This window comes from Nyctereutes procyonoides, unplaced genomic scaffold (assembly GCF_905146905.1).
Source record: "Nyctereutes procyonoides isolate TBG_1078 unplaced genomic scaffold, NYPRO_anot_genome, whole genome shotgun sequence".
Taxonomy (NCBI): domain Eukaryota; kingdom Metazoa; phylum Chordata; class Mammalia; order Carnivora; family Canidae; genus Nyctereutes; species Nyctereutes procyonoides.
Window position 1 is genome coordinate 35,729,301 of NW_026575136.1, and position 16,941 is coordinate 35,746,241.

The 16,941-nt window shown below is 39.1% G+C and overlaps 1 protein-coding gene across 1 annotated transcript in view; it reads left to right on the forward strand.

Annotated features, from left to right (window-relative positions):
* Positions 1-16,941, forward strand: part of LOC129495406 (zinc finger protein 407-like) — a 448,575-nt gene that overhangs the window by 305,828 nt on the left and 125,806 nt on the right. The window contains exon 8 of the mRNA XM_055302876.1: positions 3,645-3,823. Within this exon, the coding sequence (XP_055158851.1) occupies positions 3,645-3,823 (179 nt within the window). The remainder of the gene's footprint in view (positions 1-3,644; positions 3,824-16,941) is intronic.

Sequence of the window (16,941 nt, forward strand, 5' to 3'; positions counted from 1 at the left end):
CCGATCTATTTATTATTCCTCGAGTTCTGGGACATGTTATGTGATGTTCTCAAGTGCAGGGACTGAAGTTTGCCCCTACTTACTGTAGATATTCTGCTTTAAATGATATTGGCATAATGTCATAGCTTTTACTTCTTAGGCTCTGACTGGAATAGTTTGCTTTTGCAGGTGTGAAAGGCTCAGTTTTGTCCCAATATTTTAAAAAGTTTTATATGGCATGACAATAAATGCAGAAGAACAAATTTTGATTGCATACCAATATACTGTCATCCATGAAATACATAAGATGTATCTTTTTATTGCAGACAGACATTACCTATTTTATGTTCTTGTTAGCTTGTATTTAATGCTTCTTATCTATTCATGTATAAAAATTTTAAAATAAATGTACATGTATTATACATAAAATATATGAGCAGTATATATAGTATAAATAAAAATATATATGTATGTATATGTAAATATATATGTGTATGAAATGGTCCTTACTACCTTGTAAAATATAAAGTTCCACACCACATCTTTCTTGTTCTAGTCTATATTTTTAAATAAAAAGAAGCCTCTCACCTTTTTAAATTCTCCCTCCTCCACTTTACTTGCTTCACCATTAGTCTTCTGAATGTTAGCTTCCACATGCTGTTTAGCTACAGAGATACAAGAGATGTTGTTTTATTTTTGTCCAAGATTCACCCCTTCCAAAAACAAACCACTCTGTTTTCAATGTCATCTCTTCAAGACCTTCACTGATGAGAATTCATTGCTTTATATTGTCTTGTATTTAAGTACGCATTATAAATTGAAGTTGGTGGGTTTTGGTGATTCTGACTTCCTCACTTGATCAAGATTGTCTTTGCTGATTCTTAATGCCTAGCTTTTTCATAAGGAAATAACATAGGTGGCACCAAAGAGTGGGTAGTCCTAATGAACGCACTAAGTACAGCGGGAGCTTTTTGTTTTCACTCCTTGGTGTCAGTAAACACTGGTGAGTTGAGGGGGTGTCATGGACAACAAATGGGAAATCTGCAGAGTTAAGGGAGTAATTTGGAACAGTTCACTCAGCTCATTGCGGAATTCAAAAAAACGGTCCTCTTCCTTTCAGTTATCACAAAAGTAGACATTAGTTTCATCCATCTTCAAGTGTTTTCCTGTGTTACTTCTGTCAACATGATGTCACTATTCCAAGGATATTTATACAATTAAGAGACTCTACCCTTTCCTTTGAATGTGCCTGGTATCTTGTATATACAAATATGTAAGGAAGGCGGTCTTCAACACTCTCTAACTGTACCCTTTGATAGTCCTCTCATCGCCTGATGCCCCCTTTCCTTCTCTGCAAAATGTCTCGCTGTCTCTGCCTCTAAGAATCCTGTGATAACATCAAAGTAGCAGGCCAGTGACAAGTGCAGAGGACACATGAGGTGCTTACTCATTTACTTAGTACAGTGATAACTAAAAATTAGGGATTTTTAAAAAGATTTTATTTTATTTGAGAGACAGAGTGAGAGAGAGTGCACATGAGCAGGGGCAGAGGGAGAGGGAGAAGCAGACTCCCCTCTGAGCTGGGAGCCTAACATGGGGCTCGATCCCAGGACTTCTGGGACCATGACCTGGGCTAAAGGCAGACGCTTCACCAACTGACCACCCAGGTACCCCACCAATAGGGATTTATAGAGAAAGCAAGTTTGGTAATTCAGTAGAGGCAAGAAAGAGATAGGCCATGTATGCATATTTTTACAGACTTAACGTATATTTAGTCTAAGTTCTAAGTGGAACTGAACATAAAGCTTGACAGAGCCCTTGCCGAAGGCAAAGCTTAAAATAGCAGAAAAAATCTCTGTTGTTGTTCTGGTTCTTTTTTCTTTTTAAAGGTGTTTGTTGTTATGAATTTTTAATATAAATATTAATATATAATTAAAATATATTTGGAAAATAGAAGTGGGCATTGCTGTACCACTGCTTTAACATTTTACTGTGTTTCTTAGTAGTCTAGCTATATAGGAATTCAGGAATTCATCTGTTAGTCTTTCCAACTCTAGATAATTGGGCACATGCGTTTCAGGACAAACTGCCTGGGGATGGAAGGGCAGGTAGCCTAACCTTTTCCAAGGGAATATCTTGGGTCCGGTTATAGGACTGTTCTCATGATGCAGGATGCCCATTCTTGAGGAAAATATTTGCGTTTTCACTTCTTCTGGATGTCACTAGGAAAGGGCACCTGGTCCCTCTGCATCTGTGGGATGCTGTTCCCAGCGCCGCTGTTGTGAACCCTGCTTTGCTTCCCTGATGTGCTTCTATTCCCTCTCTTCATGAGTGAAGAGACATTGTATTCGGTGGGTCTCTAGAGTTCTAATTGTCATCTGTTGCCTTCACCTGTGAGTGTTAGTATCACTGCTTTAAAATTGTTGGGTCATAACCATTTTTGCATACATCACCGACATTCCAAGGGCACGTTCCCGCAAAGTCAGCATTGCAGTGCAGCTGAATACTACACACAAATGTAATCCTACTTAGAAGTGTTGGGGTAGCACAGAGCCTGGTGAAGCTTCCGGGTAGGACCTTCCGTCATCTGGTGTGTGCGTTGTGGCATGAGCTTGCTAACTGCTGCTTTCCAACCTTAGCAGTCCCCAGACCTTCACATCAAACAATATCCTGCAGGACTTTGTTCTTTCGCAGTACCCTCCAGAGATGCTGATGATCCTGTGGCTTGATTTGTTTTTTCTTTGCCATTCAGTTTTGCTCTGTGGGAGATTGAGGCCAGCCTGATTTTCTGTTTCTTTCTGGTTAAGTGCACCCCCACCCACCCCCAACCCACGTGGATTTGTGCAGTGGCCTTTTTAGTGCTATTCTAACAAAGACAAAAAGCAGCCGCGTATGTGTTCAGCAAGGGTCTAGGTGTGCAACGCCTGATGCAGAGATTCATGGAGGGATGGAGGGGCAGGTGGAGAAGTTTGCTTCTCAGGAAAGAGGCCTGTTCCCTGTTCCCTAGGCATTTCAGGGCTGGCATTTCTAAGCGTGTAGGAAAACAGTAGGAGAGGAGCCTCTTCGTGGTGCCAGGGCTGTTTGGTGTATACTGTACATGGCCTGCATTGTAGCTCTCACTCCCTGGTACTTGGAAACCTGCACCACGATGGAAAGCTCCCTGGCACTTAACACACTGCTGCTTTTCTGTCTGCGGACTGTTTTAGAGCTCACTTAACAGGACTTTAAAGCCAAAGCTGCTTTGTTTCCTTAGTCCTCTCAATTCAATGGAGGCAGCAGTGCTTTCCTTTATACCACTCCTCCCTGGTGAAAGGTGTGTTCTTGGGGTTAAGGAAACTCCTTCAGTGCCCTCAAGTGGCACCAGAATAATTTGATATTAGAGTCGTAGCACCTGGGATTTTGTGCTTCCGGTTCTGCATAGAATTCAATCACTAAGGTAAGAGACCAACTTAAAAATTAGCACCAGAGCTAACAGAAACTAACAGCCTCATGGGATTACCCTATCGTACACGTTGAAACTACTGGCCGGGAACAACACGTAGACTGGTGCTTGTCACACAGTAAGGCCTACATTGACTGTCGCTGATAGCATTGTTTCTGATCTCATGATTCTCATGATACTGATTCTACCTTAATTTGGATTGCTTTTCTTTCCTACTTGGTAGGTCAAACTGTGCCGAAAATATCCGCAAGCACATTTTGCACACTGGCAAACATGAGGGAGTCAAGATGTACAACTGCCCCAAATGTGACTATGGGACAAACGTGCCTGTGGAATTCCGAAACCACTTGAAAGAGCAGCATCCCGACATCGAGAACCCTGACCTGGCTTACTTGCATGCTGGTAAGAGGCTGACACTATTAAATAGTGGTAGTTTTTAAGAGAATTTCCTTTCGTTCATGCAGAGTTAGAATGCTTTTTGTCCATTACTGTCGCTTATGTTAATATAGTAGAGCACATATATGTGCATCTGCTTAAGGACTTCCAAAAAAGTGTATTCTGGTCTTACCCCACTCCACCATGAAAAAAGGTCTTTTCTATCATATGTCATCGAGTGCAAATAGGACAAAATAATCCTCCCAGCACTGTAAAGTTTAGTAAGAGCAAATAGTTAACCCTCAGTTGACTAAACTATAGCAGTTGTTTGAACTCCATGTTTTGATGAATTGGTAAAACACTTTTAACTTTTTTTCAAAAAATGTTTGTGATTTAAAATGTTATGCTCTATCCCTGTGTACCACTGTCTTGGGATGAGTACCTGGAAAGGGAGAGAATGTGCCCTGGGGTGGGGTGAGTTGAGTACTGTGGACGGAGTACTATGGTGTCAGCATTTCCGAGAGATTAGGAGGGGTTTGTCCACAGTGTGAAGGGTGTGGTGCTGGTGGCCGAGGCTGGCTACTAGAACATTTTCACCTTACTGAATCAGAAGTCAGACTTCACACTCTGAAAGCATCAGATGCATAGCAGCAACTGCAGGGTTCAAGAAATCTATCCCTGTATGTAGCCCAACATGTTTAACTAACAAGCATGCTTTCCTTGAGTATTGAATTCTCATTGTGCAGAGTGGCCATGGGATGGATTATGAGTGTGAGGTCATCTTTGAGGAAGTACTTACTCTGAAGGAGGTTTAGAGAAAGCCCCACAATGTAGGCCAAGCAGTACTCTACTTAAGTAATACCAGTCGATACAGGGGATGTTTTAAGCAGATGCTTTGGGATCAGTTAGAGCCACATGCAAACTCTCCTTTCCATACTCCCCCTGTGACCTCAGGTAGGGCAACCTTATCATGTCTCTCTATGCAAATCTACATGGTGGTATCTGTTTTAAGGGTCATTGTGATGAGTTAAAAAGCTAATGGCTTAGCACAGTACCTTCTATGCCTGCCTAGCAGAACAATGCTGAAGGGCTAGTGATGCTACAGGAGTGACCACGGTGTTTAAAAGTCATGGGAACCCCTACCCGTTTGCAAAATATCTAAATAATATTTGCTCAGATAACATTAATATCAAAAGAAACCGAACTTAATGAGTGATTTGAATTAGGAAAATGTTATTAGTTATTAACACATTTGACAATGCGTATAAGGGTATTGCTTGTTTTTTGCTGATGTATCCTTTTCCAATTTCTGTTTATGCTCATATGATTGACTTTTTAAGGTAACAGTAGAATGTCTGTTGTTGTCATCTGTGTTGTATCCAGGGCCGTTTTTGAAAAACAAAAACACAGGTCAGTACTCCTTGCATTTTGGTAACAATACTGAAAAGGTTTTGAACTGGGCAGTTGATAGCTTTAGGCACAAGAACAGATAAAGTCAAATTGAAATATCTCCTGGCCATCAGTGCCTATGGGTTCTTCCTTAAGAGGAGTCATGACCGCACAAATGCCAGAGATTTGCCTGTGGAAGGAGGCACATCAGGTAACCACCAAGCAGGCGATGTAAAGTGATGCTGGGTCATGCAGAAAGGACCATTTTCAAGGCCATCCTGCTGTGCCTCCTTCTCAAGGTGTGTCTCCTGTGTTTGCACTGCACCAGCTGGACATTAAAAATGGGTTATTTTTCTAAAATAAAGTATTTGTAACTTTCAGATGAATGACAGGGAAGGGGGGAGGAAACTAACTGCAGAGCCTAGATATGCGTCCCTTTCATCGTTCTGGGCAGCAGTAGCAGACTGTGCTAGTGATACTGAATGTTCCTTCTAGAGATGTTTTAAGATATTGTTAGTATAAAATAAATTTTAAGAAAAATCCTTCTAGTTTCCCTGTGTCTGTGTGTGATGCGCCCGTGCACAGAATCCTAGTGTTCGGTTTCTATTTATGATTCTGTTGGAAACTGTTGTCTGCAGAAGTCACAGCCAGATTCCTCACTGATGGAAACCGTTTGGTCCCGTGCGGTGTCTGCTGTCGGTTCTTCCCTGTACATGGCAATAGTGCTCTTTGGTAGTATTTTTTGCTTTGATAAATTTAGCTTGGTTAAGAGGAAACTTTAAAAAGATAATGTATTTTAGGCTGACTGACTTTTTAACCTTGCAATTGCAAATCATAAGTGGTACATTTAAGATTACGGGAAAGGCGCCTTCCTCAGTATAAAGTAAGGTATGAATCAAGATGTTGGAGCTCTTCCTTCCGTATCCTTTGGTAGTGGGATTAGGCGCCACGATTGGATTGATGAACCCATGCTGGGCCATAGGTACTGTGATGGGGCCCGTGGTCGCAGCGGCGGCAGGGTTTTCTCTGAGAGTGGCTTGTGGTCCGTCAGCGGTGTCCTCTGGTGTCTGCACTGTTCGTTGCTGAGCCGAGCATCTCATAACCCAGCATTCAGTGAACCATATGATGCAGTTCTTTTAATAAAAGATTGAGTTTAAAACTCCCCCAAAATAAACAAAATCCGTCTGGTCCTCATGTGGCTCCACCATGTAGATCAAACATCCCCAAGACCATTGGAAGGGACACATTAAACAACAGCCCCAGAAAAGACTGTGAATAGTGTCATTTGTGATATTTTAAATTTAGGTGAGATGATACTTTGAAATTTATGTGTTAAAGTAAGGTATCATGGTTTTTGTTGGAAAATAGCTCTGTAGAAGGATTTCCTTTTTTTTTCTTTAAGATTTTATTGATTTATTCATGAGAAACACAGAGAGAGGCAGAGACACAGGCAGAGGGAGAAGCAGGCTCCCTGCGGGGAGCCCGATGAGGGACTTGATCCCAGGGCCCTGGGATAATGACCTAAGCTGAAGGCAATGCTCAGCGTTGACACTGAGCCACCGAGGTGCCCCCAGAAAGATTTCCTGTGATTGTGTACCTCCCCGGCTCATATACATGAAGTGGTACCTGCAGATACGGAGGCCAGGTAACATAGCCAGAGTTCCCTGGAGACCAGTTCACACCCGGCACCCCACTTTGTAAGGTCTCTACGCATCTCAGAGCTTCCCAGCCTCATCTGCAGAGTTAGAAGCATTCTGTGCTTCCGTAGGTATGGCTCTTAGGATAGGATAGATTTAAAGTCAGCCCCATTCCCTTGTTGACGGACTCCAAAACTGTTGTTTTAATTCTGTGGGTCCTAGGGTTCGCCGTCTGCATGATGGGGACAGTACCGGCTGTTAGTACAGTGTTCCCACCATCCATACCAGGTAACGCAGTGTGTGCTCAGTGAGACGTGGCCATACTGAGCATCCAGGATTGTCCATGGTTCTTTGTCTCCATCACTTCTGTGGGTGATTCATTGTCTTTCCTCTTGATTTTCGAGAACTCAGAGAATGATTCAGAGAAAGGCTTTATGTGAGCTCTAATTTTGGTTATAGCTTTTTTTGAAAAAGTGGTTGTTTTTAAAATAAAAGTTGATTATTTAGAAATGTATTATTTGATTCCCAGGCATTTGGTGATTTTTTCTAGTTATCTTTTTGTTAACTATTGAAATAGTAATATAAATTGATTTCTAGCTTCTGTCTACTGTGCTTATAGAACACAATCCTGAATTATTTCCATTCTTTGAAATTTATTTGTTTTTTTTGTGCCCAACATTTGGTGAGTTTTGGTAAATGTTTGAGACATACCAGAAAGGAGTGTAAATAATGGTGCTATTTGGTGTGTATTCTGTGATCCCTACACATCACTGATGCCAAGTTTTTTCACTGTGCCATTCAGGTTGTCTATAGTATTACATTTTTTTTTTTCTCCTTCTGTCAACAAGAAGAGTTGCCCACTAAGATTGCAGGTTTGTCAGTTGTGGTGGTGATTGTTGTTTTTTAATTCTCTTCCTTTTGGCTTTATTTATTTTGAAGATCTGTCCCTGGCTACTCAGAACTTTAAGATGATTTTATACACATAACCACCTATTGTAAATAAAATACATATATTCCCTTGTACTTATGAAATGTTCCTTTCTGTCTGTACTAATGCTTCTTGCCATCATCCTGTGTTTCATATTTGTGTAGCCACATAAGCTTCTTTATAAGTAGTATCTTGCTGCATTTGTTTTTTTTATCTGCTGTGATGATTTTAATCTTTCATAAGAAATAGTCTTTTACTTTAGTATTTATACTTTATATCATTATCGATACTTTCATCATGGTCAAAAACTGAAACTACCCAAGTGTCCCATCAAGTAGAATGTGCAAAAGGCTGTGTGTTCACCTAGTGGATGCTCTCAGCACTGAGGATGAACCAACTACAAAAAAGAAACTGTAAATAAATCTCACAGTCATAGAACTGGATGATCTAAAACCACACACAAAGGAGAGTATTCTGTACAGTTCTATTCTCATTAAATATAAAAGCAGGCAAAACTAATCTACGGTGTTAGGAACCAGGGTAAATTTTCCCTTGGGGGGCAGCAGTCACTGGAATGAGGATCGCAGTGCTCCTCACTCCAGATAGTGATATTCTGTTTCTTGTTTCTGATGTTGGGAAAGGATTGTATTCAATTGGAGAAAATTCCTCAAGCTCACCCATGAGTTGTGCACGTTTCTGTATACATATTTTTTAAATGATTTATTTGCTTCCTGTATTTCTTTTTTTTTTTAAGATTTTATTTATTTATTCAAGAGAGACACAGAGAGGGAGAGAGGCAGAGACACAGGCAGGGGGAGAAGCAGGCTCCATGCAGGGAGCCCGACATGGGACTCGATCCCATGTCTCCAGGATCATGCCCTGGGCTGAAGGCAGGCACAGAACCACTGAGCCACCCGGGCTGCCCTGCTTCCTGTATTTCTAAAGAGATTAATTTAGGTCCATTCTAGATCCAATATGATGAAATTTTATAATCATATTAATCCCCATAAAGTTGACATCAAAGTAAAAGTTGCCAGAATTCTTTGTCATTGTACATCAGATGTTTGTTTGTTTTTTTTTTCTATTCAGTGAAATCCATTTTACCCCAAAAATGGTCTTTATTTCACCTTTATGTTAGCAATTGCTTGTCTACCATCTCAGTTATCGAAGAATCAGCATGGTGTTCATTCACTACACCCTGGGAAGGAGTGAAATACTCTCTGTGTTTGCAATACAAGTGACCTCTGGTCAGACTTGGGTGGTTATGTCTCAGGATACTTTGAACATCACCTGAAAGAAGGGAGGATGAAGGTCGAGAAGGGCATAGGGAAGGTTGAGGGGAGCATGTGTGACTCTCGTGATGCTGCCAAGGAAGAAAACAGAGATGTTTTCTCTCAGGAATGCCAGGTGAAGAAGCACAGTTAGGCCTCCACAACTCAAAGAACGAGTTTGCTTCTGAAGTGGCACTCCCTGCTGCTGGGTGAGTGCCCGCAGGAGGACGGGGTAGCCTGGCCACTCTCTGTAGTGTGACTGTAACGTTGATTTAGTTCCTTCACATTCCCTCTGAGAAACTTGGACTTTAAATGTGGGAAATGTTTATGTGTTTTCTAAAGGTGATGATCAAATGATGTTCTCTATTAAATTAAGCATTAAGTGATGATGTGGTGTTTTCTCTAATTCCTTCATTTTCTACTGGTGTAGGATTTAAAAAAAATCCTATTGAAATTGAAATGATTTTCATCAGTTCTTATATATTAGGTTATAATATATAAGGTTACCTGGGCAGCATGATATCCCACAAATCTACCATATTCTCTTCACAAAGTAGGATTTTCGTATTGTTCTTTAAGATGATCAGTTTTTTCATTCTTTAAAACTTATATTATTTAATTGCATTCTGTAGCAGTTTCCTCTTACCCAGGTGTAAGAATAGGAATGTGAAAGTTTGATTCTTATCAAAACTCCACATTCTTTTTCTTTCTAACGCTAACTAATCCAGTACCATTGAAGCTATAAGTACACTGAACTGATCACTTCTATCTCTGCACGTGCACCACTGCGAATTCAGGCAGACTCAATTCCCTATTCCACCCTGGAGCCCCTTTGCTTGATCTACCACAGTTAAGGTAAAACAGCTATAGCCTTTTGTATCTTAACCATTCCCCCTCATTTAGTAGAATATTCAAATTTCCTCATATAAAAGATTTTCTTCATCATTAATTAAAAGCATTAGCGTTCTGATCTGCAGAGCCCTGTAGAAATGTAGTCTTCCCCAGATTGTGGGGCCTTCTATTTTTAACCCCATTACTCTCAGCCCCTTTTGTTAGTTGGTGCTCTGACACATGTCATGACATTTTGTACAATAATTCATTTTATGAAGAGGTCCAAAAAATCTCAGAAAATCCTGACAGTGTCTCATTGGTTCTCCTTACATAAACCAATTATTACTTCAACCTAAAAAGGAACGAATTTTTTTCTGACATGATTGCCTTTGGTAAATCCATGCTGACTCACTCCTATTAAATTGTACTTCTCCAAATGTATCATTAAGCTCATCCATAAGTATCATCTCAAATTTATTTCCTAATATAGATGTTAGACTAGCAGCTCTATAATTTTCAGCCTCTACCCTCTCTCTTTGTAACCTTCAGACTGGATTCCTTGTTTTTCAGGCTCCTGGTATTTCACCGCCGACAAAAGACTTCCTAAAATAATTAACAGTTCAACAATTTGATTCTTTACCTCCAGGCATCACCCTTGGGTTCATTTACTGTTTTTCTTAACTGCTGCTACACATCTCTGTTCCCTGGTTCTTCATGCTCTGGCGCCTCTGGTTCGGTGGCGTGCCCTGTGTCCACCCGGCATGGCAGGTTTGGCGTTTCGGTAACTGGCTTTTTCTCTTTGCCCTCTTTCTCATTCTCGGTCCTGTCAGATTCCCTAAGTTTGGAGCTGACTGTCCCATGAACCAGATAGCCAGGGTATGAATAATGCCAAAGCAGGGATTTTCATCAACCAGCTTTTTCCAGCAATAGACAGACCTGCTTTCCAGGATCGGCTCATTTTGAAGATATTTATCAGTAGATGGAAGGTTACTGATAAGCAGATCCTCTCAACTCATCCCTGTTTCTCTGTTATTGAGTAATGTACTGAAATACATTTTTTTCAAAACCTTCTAAGTATACATTTTAAGATATTTTTAATTCAGTCTGCTGTTCTAACTTTTCTTCAGTATGTCTAAAAACTTCCTTTTTCTGTTTTTCACTGTGAAGCAGGGTTAAGGACATAGGAGCTTCTTTCCATCTGTTGGGCCCACGCTTCTGCCACTTGCCTCCCACGGTCCTCCTGCAGTCGGGCAGTCCTGATTATTGGAGAGTCACCCTCACAGTGTGTGGTGCAGCGTCCTACCCTAAGGTGGCTGCTGCATAGTCCTAAAGAATGCTATGGTTTTTCACAGTCACATCCTGACTTCTCAGTAACAAAAGAATGCAGGGAAGGGTAGCAAGAGTGTCTGTGCCAGTCTTTTCAGTGGGCCATTCCTTCAACACAAAGCTCTTTGGGAGGCGTCATTCCCAACTTAATGATTTTTGTTTTTTAAAATTGGGTCTTCAAGAGGCTGACTTGCCCAAGGAGGGTATATAACTGCAGTGTGGCTGACTGAACCTCACACCTCTTGGCCTTCCAGGAGTTTCCCACATTTATAATCCTAAATATACAGGAGCTGAGAACAAATCACATCTGTGAGTTAGCAAAATTATTATCATGAAGCTTTAAAATCTTGGAGTTCTAAGGTACTTCAGATAATGTGAAAACCTGAATGAAGAGGTAACATAGAGTAAATGAAAAGAACCCCCAGGGAAGATGTTTCCACAGGGGGACTTCTACGGCCCAGTACAGGGCCTGGCCAACAGTGGCATGTCAGACCAGCTGGACGTCAGCATCCTGACTCTAATGCTGTCGAGATGTGTGACTGCAAGCAAGTCACTCGGCCGTTCTATGTCTGTGTTCTCCACCACAAAATGTGGAACACTGCTTAACCTCTCTTTTGAATATCAGATTAAATAATGCATATGAAAGAACTTTGAAAATTATTATTGATAGATTTTCTTTAAGGGAAAAAGGTATTGAGCTTTGTTATTGCTCTTTTACTAGTAAGAAGTTAGAAGAAAAAGACTGAAATTATTTCTTTACATTTATTTGAAGTTGCTATTAAATGTGATGAATCTTAGAACCATGTATCTGTATGTGTCTCAGTAGGTATCCACATGCATGTGTGACAGTCGGAGTGTGCAGCTAAAGTTAGGGCTAGAGAAGGTCTTCGTGTAGCTTTTTTTCAGAGTAGAAATAACACCCTGTTTGTTTGAATTAATTCTATTCCTTGTTATTAATATACTTCATATTTTAAAAACTTTTTATAAGAGAATATCCTGAAATAATATCCTTTCTAGTATATATTTCAGTGTTCTACAAAGTCCTTGATGGCCATCACAACATGTAAAATAAAATCAAAGTGCACAATTAAAATACAGCTTTTGTTAGTAACACCTCATACTGTTGACTGAAGATAATTTGAAATTCATGTAAATCCATTCAATTAATCATTTTTGATGGATCTCTGGCCCTCAGAGCATTCGGGCTCATCCTTTAGCTACATGATCTTAGAAGTTTTAAAGTGAGGTTTAATTTTTTTTCCAGAAAAAGACCTCCAGACTCTTCTTTCTTGGGAAGCCTAGTTAAGTATAATTAGCCTGCGTAATTCAGAGCCACATTAAAACTTTCTTTTAAGCTTCTTTCCTTGCTGCCAAAAGGTTATACAGGCACGTGACAGTATGCTTACCTCATCACCAAGCAAAATTGTGATCTTATCTAGGCTAACATTTACAGCATTCATGAACTGAATTCTGAAAGTTAAAATAGTTAAACTGAAAAAAAGAAAACAAAATTGTGATCTTATCCCTCCTGACAACTTCATTTATCAAAATTTTAAGGGAAAGAAAATTGATCGTGGAAAGTTATAGTGGGTGCAGTATGATTTTATCAGGTAATTGATGTGGCTTTTATTTTTATATACACCTTTTATCAGCTGTTTAATTCAATATAATTTATATATTTTACAAATTTACACACCCTCACATTCATATCTTGACCCTGACTAAAATGCAGTTTTATGAGAGAAACCAGGTAGGTGTTGTCAGGTCTTCCTGCTGATAGTGCATAACAGTTATTTCCGTTGAAACCCTTTATGGAAGAAGAATGGAATAGGTTATTCCAATTATGGGTGAAGTTTAGGAATACTATTTGATTAGTATTGAAATTTAGTTCAAAAGATGTAAAATGTACATTATCAGTCATTTTCAAATGTATTTAGTTTTGTTTTTATTGAGCAAAATTACCATCTAGCAGGTTTTCCTTGTTTTGAGTTTTTATTTTGAAATAATTTTAAACTTACAGAAGAGTTGCGAAAATAGTGCAGAGTTCCCAAATATCCTCTGCCCAGCCTCCCGGAATGTGATATGACTCTGACAGGATTCCTGAAACCAAAGATGTCCGCGTCAGTGTAGGACCATCTGCTAAGCCACATCCTTCGTTGACATCTCAACAGGTCTCCTCCCTGTCCTATTTGTCTTCCAGAACTCAGCTCAGGGACCCATCTGCCCTCCAGTTATTGGGTTTCTTCAGTCTTTCATTGTCTCCTCAAGACCTTGAAGCTTCTAACGAATATGGATCAGTTATTCTTCAGCATGTTCCTTGTTTCGCAGTAGTCTGACATTTACTCATGACTCAATTAAGTTTCTTTAAGCACCTTCCAGAGTAGACATGCAGCACATCAGGGTACATTATGGTGGATGTTGTAACTGGACGCCCCCCCCCGCCCCCAAGTGAGGTGGTGTCTCCATGTTTTTCCACTACAGACCTACTATCTTCTCCTTTTTAATTAATACACGTCTCAGGGAGATACTTCCAGATTATGCAAATAGCCTGTTTCTCCTCAAGACTTTGCCCACTAATTTTGACATTCATTAGTGGATCTTGCCTACAACAGGATCTGTGGAGTTTTAGCGGTAATACTCTCTTTCCCTTGTTCTGCCCACATTTAATTGGAATTCTTCTTTAAGGAATATCAGTCCCTTCACTCTCAATTATTTTTTATTCAATTTATTTTTTTTACTAGTATGGACTTATTGTACTCTGAAGTTTACAATTCAGTATCATCATTATTTCTTACTCAGGTTGCTAAAGCTTTGGCCATTGCGAGCTCTTTCAGTCAGGTTCCTGCGTCCTGTGGTGTGCCCCCATCCTTTTATGACCATCTCTTTACTTTCTAGCACCACATTGTGCTCCAGGCTCATCTGGTGGTTTGTCTGCCCTAATCCTGAAATCATCATCTACTTTATGGATCTTTGGTTTTTCTTATTGGAGACTGGTGTTTAGAAACCAAAATATACACATTGTGTATACTCATTGCCTCTGTGTACCCTTGGGCTTTCTCAGGAGACAGAAATAGGAAATGTATGTGTGCATTCTCATACACAGTTTTATCGATCCATCTAAAGCATAAATTTTCTTAGACCTAAATATGAGAACTAAAACTATAACCCTCGTAGAAGAAAACATATGAAAGAATCTTTGTGACCTTCAATTAGGCAATGTTTTTTGGGTAGGACACCAAAAGCACAGGCAATAAAAGAAAAAAGTAAATTGGACTTCATCAAAACTAAAAACTTGTGTGCCTCCAATGACACCATCAAGAAGATGAAAGGAAAATCTCTAAAATTGAAAACAAAAATCTGCAGATCTGATAATAGACTTCCATCTAGAATATATAAAGAATCCTTGAATTCATCAGTAACAAGGAAAATCATCTAATTTAAAAACAGGCAAAGGATCTGAATAGATCTTTCTCCAAAGAAGATACATAAATGGCCAGTAAACACATGGAAAGATGTTCAACATCATTATTTGTCAGGGACATGCAAATCAGGACCACAACAACATGTGGCATCTGGGTAATTTACTCTTCTGGCAATTAAATAAATAGAGCTACTGTTAACATTCACATATAGATTTCTGTATGAATGTAAGGTTTTGTTTATCTTGGGCAAATACCTGGAAATGAGATGCCTGGACAATACAGTATGTATATATTGAACTTTTAAAGAAAACTATCAAACTGTTTGCCAAAGTGCCTATATGTTTGATATCTCCACCAGCAGCTACTCTCTCCACATCCTCACTAGCACTTAGGATTGTCAATATTGTAAGTCATTCTAATAGGAGGTTAGTGGTATTTAGTGGCTTTAATTTGTATTTGATCACTAATGATGTTGATTTCCAGTGCTTGTTTGCCATCTGTATATTTTCTTTGATGAGGTGTCTTTTGAAATAGTTTGCCCCTTTTGTCATTGAGTTACCAAGATCTAAGAGTTTTTAATGTGTTTTTGATACAAGACCTTTGTCAGATAGACAATTTTCAAATATTTTCTCTCAGGTTGTGACTTGCCTTTTTGCCTCCTAATGCTGTCTCTCACAGCGTTTTTAATGCAGTAGCCCCTTCATAGCTGCAGTTCCATGGTTCCAGTCATCTGCGGTCAGCTGCGATCCATAAGCAGATGACTCTCCTTCTGATGCGTCAGGTCACTAGTAGCCTAGCACTGCCTCATGATGCCTACATCACTCATCACGTGGGCATTTTGCCATCTCACATCATTTCAAGGAGAAGGGTGAGGATGGTACAATAAGATACTTTGAAAGAGAGAAGAACCACATTCATGTAACTTTTATTACAGCATATTGTTATAGTTGTTCTATTTCATTATTTGTGGTTAATCTCTTAATGTGCCCAATTTATAAATTAGTTTTTAGTATAGGTATGTATGTATGTATGGCCAAAAGGAAAGAATATGTATAGCCACTATCTGTGGTTTGGGGCTTCCACTAGGGTTCTTGGAACATGTATCTCATGGATAAGAGGGGACTACAGTATTCATGAAGTCCAGTTTATTAATGGTTTTCCTTATGGTTTGTACTTCTGATATAGCATCCAAAGACTATTTGCCTAATCCGAGTTACAAAGATTAACTTCCTGTGTTTTCTTCTAGAGGCTTTATGTTTTTGCATTTATTTTGCATATATTTAGATTTATGATCTATTTTGAGTCAAATTTTGGATAACATGAGGTAGAGGGTGAGGGTTTTGTTTTGATTTGGTACTTTTTTGCATATAAGGGTCTCTTTTTTTTTTAGCAACATTTGTTGAAAAACTTATGCCTTTCACTTTTGTTGAAAATCATTTGACAGTATTTCTTTGAGTCAGTTTCTTTTCTCTCTACCACCATAGCAGTTTCTAAAATTAAGCATGCATGTGTCTTAAACTTTATCCAAAAATTTCTATAATTGAAGATATATATATATATATTTTTCCCCCTTCAATTTCACATACCCTGCACTCTTCATTTCTCTGTGATCTAACAGAAGTTCATTGACAATCTGTCTGATTTGTCCCTGTCTTTTCCTTCTCATTGACTTTATGACTTAGGGTAGATTACTGTGCCTGAAATTTGTTACAATCTATCATTCAAAAAAATTATGAACAAATAAAGCGAGATATATATATTTACATTCAGAATATAGTGTCCAGTGCTTAATCATTTATATTATTGAGTAAGAAAAAACTTTAACCTTTTGCTTACAATGTTCTTTTCTGGTTAGTTTTATCATCATAATAAACAGTACTCAGTAATTTAGTATTTTATATTCACCAGATTTTTCTTTTTTGTTTCAAGTTTTTATTTCAATTCTAGTTAGTTAACATATAGTTTAATATTAGTTTCAGGAGTAGAATTTAATCATTCATCACTTACACACAACACCTAGTGCTCATCACACCAGGCACCCTTCACATCCTTACCAACATCTCTTGTTTCCTGTATTAATTTTAACCACTCTAACAGGTGTATGGTGATATCATATTGTAGTTTCAATTTGTATTTCCCTGATGATGAGTGATGTTGAGCATCTTTTCATGTCTGTTGGCCATTTGTATGTTTTCTTTGGAAAAGTGTCTGTTCATGTTTTCTGCCCATTTTTTAAACAGATTAGTTGTTTTTTGGGTGCTGAGTTTGATAAATTTTTTATAGATTTTGGTTACTAATCCATTTATCAGATATGTCATTTGCAAATATCTATTCCCATTCA